The 3,258-nt window shown below is 59.9% G+C and overlaps 1 protein-coding gene across 1 annotated transcript in view; it reads right to left on the reverse strand.

Moving 5' to 3' along the window:
• LOC133361187 (taperin-like) overlaps positions 1–3,258 on the reverse strand; it is a 29,824-nt gene continuing 26,566 nt past the window's right edge. The window contains exon 3 of the mRNA XM_061580071.1: positions 1–23. Coding sequence (XP_061436055.1) covers positions 1–23 — 23 coding nt within the window. The remainder of the gene's footprint in view (positions 24–3,258) is intronic.

The following is a 3,258-nucleotide window of genomic DNA, read 5'->3' on the forward strand; positions in this document are numbered from 1 at the left end:
TCAAAGGCAGTCCATGCAAGGATCTTGCGGAAGGTGACGGTACACCTTGAGTAGGTGAGGTACACGTGGGTAGGTGAGGTACACGTGGGTAGGTGAGATACACGTGGGTAGGTGAGATACACGTGGGTGGGTGAGGGTACACCTTGGGTAGGTGAGGGTACACGTGGGTAGGTGAGGGTACACGTGGGTAGGTGAGGGTACACGTGGGTAGGTAAGGGTCACGTGGGTAGGTGAGGGTACACGTGGGTAGGTAAGGGTCACGTGGGTAGGTGAGGGTCACGTGGGTAGGTGAGGGTCACGTGGGTAGGTGAGGGTCACGTGGGTAGGTGAGGGTACACGTGGGTAGGTAAGGGTCACGTGGGTAGGTGAGGGTACACGTGGGTAGGTAAGGGTCACGTGGGTAGGTGAGGGTCACGTGGGTAGGTGAGGGTCACATGGGTAGGTGAGGGTCACGTGGGTAGGTGAGGGTCACGTGGGTAGGTGAGGGTCACGTGGGTAGGTGAGGTACACGTGGGTAGGTGAGGTACACGTGGGTAGGTGAGGTACACGTGGGTATGTGAGGGTACACGTGGGTAGGTGAGGTACACGTGGGTAGGTGAGGGTACACCTTGGGTAGGTGGGGTACACGTGGGTAGGTGAGGGTACACCTTGGGTAGGTGAGGGTACACGTGGGTAGGTGAGGGTACACGTGGGTAGGTGAGGCACACGTGGGTAGGTGAGGGTCACGTGGGTAGGTGAGGGTCACGTGGGTAGGTGAGGGCACACGTGGGTAGGTGAGGGTCACGTGGGTAGGTGAGGGCACGTGGGTAGGTGAGGGTCACGTGGGTAGGTGAGGGTACACGTGGGTAGGTGAGGGTACACCTTGGGTAGGTGAGGTACACGTGGGTAGGTGAGGGTACACGTGGGTAGGTGAGGTACACGTGGGTAGGTGAGGTACACGTGGGTAGGTGAGGTACACGTGGGTAGGTGAGGGTACACGTGGGTAGGTGAGGTACACGTGGGTAGGTGAGGTACACGTGGGTAGGTGAGGTACACGTGGGTAGGTGGGTACACGTGGGTAGGTGAGGGTCACGTGGGTAGGTGAGGTACACGTGGGTAGGTGAGGTACACGTGGGTAGGTGAGGGTCACGTGGGTAGGTGAGGGTCACGTGGGTAGGTGAGGCACGTGGATAGGTGAGGGTACACGTGGGTAGGTGAGGTACACGTGGGTAGGTGAGGGTACACGTGGGTAGGTGAGGTACACGTGGGTAGGTGAGGGTACACGTGGGTAGGTGAGGTACACGTGGGTAGGTGAGGTACACGTGGGTAGGTGAGGTACACGTGGGTAGGTGAGGGTCACGTGGGTAGGTGAGGGTCACGTGGGTAGGTGAGGCACACGTGGATAGGTGAGGGTACACGTGGGTAGGTGAGGTACACGTGGGTAGGTGAGGGTACACGTGGGTAGGTGAGGTACACGTGGGTAGGTGAGGGTACACGTGGGTAGGTGGTACACGTGGGTAGGTGGGGTACACGTGGGTAGGTGAGGTACACGTGGGTAGGTGAGGTACACGTGGGTAGGTGAGGCACACGTGGGTATGTGAGGTACACGTGGGTAGGTGAGGTACACGTGGGTAGGTGAGGTACACGTGGGTAGGTGAGGGTCACGTGGGTAGGTGAGGTACACGTGGATAGGTGAGGCACACGTGGGTAGGTGAGGGTCACGTGGGTAGGTGAGGGTACACGTGGGTAGGTGAGGGTCACGTGGGTAGGTGAGAGTCACGTGGGTAGGTGAGGGTACACGTGGGTAGGTGAGGGTCACGTGGGTAGGTGAGGGTCACGTGGGTAGGTGAGGGTCACGTGGGTAGGTGAGTCACGTGGGGGTAGGGGGGTACACGTGGGTAGGTGAGGGTCACGTGGGTAGGTGAGAGTCACGTGGGTAGGTGAGGGTACACGTGGGTAGGTGAGGGTCACGTGGGTAGGTGAGGGTCACGGGTAGGTGAGGGTCACGTGGGTAGGTGAGGGTACACGTGGGTAGGTGAGGGTCACGTGGGTATGTGAGGGTACACGTGGGTAGGTGAGGTACACGTGGGTAGGTGAGGGTACACGTGGGTAGGTGAGGGTCACGTGGGTATGTGAGGGTACACGTGGGTAGGTGAGGTACACGTGGGTAGGTGAGGCACACGTGGATAGGTGAGGCACACGTGGGTAGGTGAGGGTCACGTGGGTAGGTGAGGGTCACGTGGGTAGGTGAGGCACACGTGGATAGGTGAGGCACACGTGGGTAGGTGAGGGTCACGTGGGTAGGTGAGGGTCACGGGGTATGTGAGGGTACACGTGGTAGGTGAGGCACACGTGGGTAGGTGAGGTACACGTGGGTAGGTGAGGGTCACGTGGGTAGGTGAGGTACACGTGGGTATGTGAGGTACACGTGGGTATGTGAGGTACACGTGGGTAGGTGAGGTACACGTGGGTAGGTGAGGGTACACGTGGGTAGGTGAGGTACACGTGGGTAGGTGAGGCACACGTGGATAGGTGAGGCACACGTGGGTAGGTGAGGGTCACGTGGGTAGGTGAGGGTCACGTGGGTAGGTGAGGGTCACGTGGGTAGGTGAGGCACACGTGGATAGGTGAGGCACACGTGGGTAGGTGAGGGTCACGTGGGTAGGTGAGGGTCACGTGGGTATGTGAGGGTACACGTGGGTAGGTGAGGTACACGTGGGTAGGTGAGGGTCACGTGGGTAGGTGAGGGTCACGTGGGTAGGTGAGGGTCACGTGGGTAGGTGAGGGTCACGTGGGTAGGTGAGGGTACACGTGGGTAGGTGAGGTACACGTGGGTAGGTGAGGTACACGTGGGTAGGTGAGGTACACGTGGGTAGGTGAGGGTCAGTGGGTAGGTGAGGGTACACGTGGGTAGGTGAGGCACACGTGGATAGGTGAGGGTACACGTGGGTATGTGAGGGGGTACACGTGGGTAGGTGAGGGACACGTGGATAGGTGAGGGTACACGTGGGTATGTGAGGGTACACGTGGGTAGGTGAGGCACACGTGGATAGGTGAGGGTACACGTGGGTATGTGAGGGTACACGTGGGTAGGTGAGGTACACGTGGGTAGGTGAGGCACACGTGGGTAGGTGAGGGTCACGTGGGTAGGTGAGGGTCACGTGGGTATGTGAGGGTACGTGGGTAGGTGAGGGTCACGTGGGTAGGTGAGTGTCACGTGGGTAGGTGAGAGTCACGTGGGTAGGTGAGGGTCACGTGGGTAGGTGAGGGCACACGTGG

The sequence above is a fragment of the Lethenteron reissneri genome, chromosome 71 (assembly GCF_015708825.2).
Source record: "Lethenteron reissneri isolate LAM-NWPU_2019-01 chromosome 71, ASM1570882v1, whole genome shotgun sequence".
Taxonomy (NCBI): Eukaryota; Metazoa; Chordata; class Hyperoartia; order Petromyzontiformes; family Petromyzontidae; genus Lethenteron; species Lethenteron reissneri.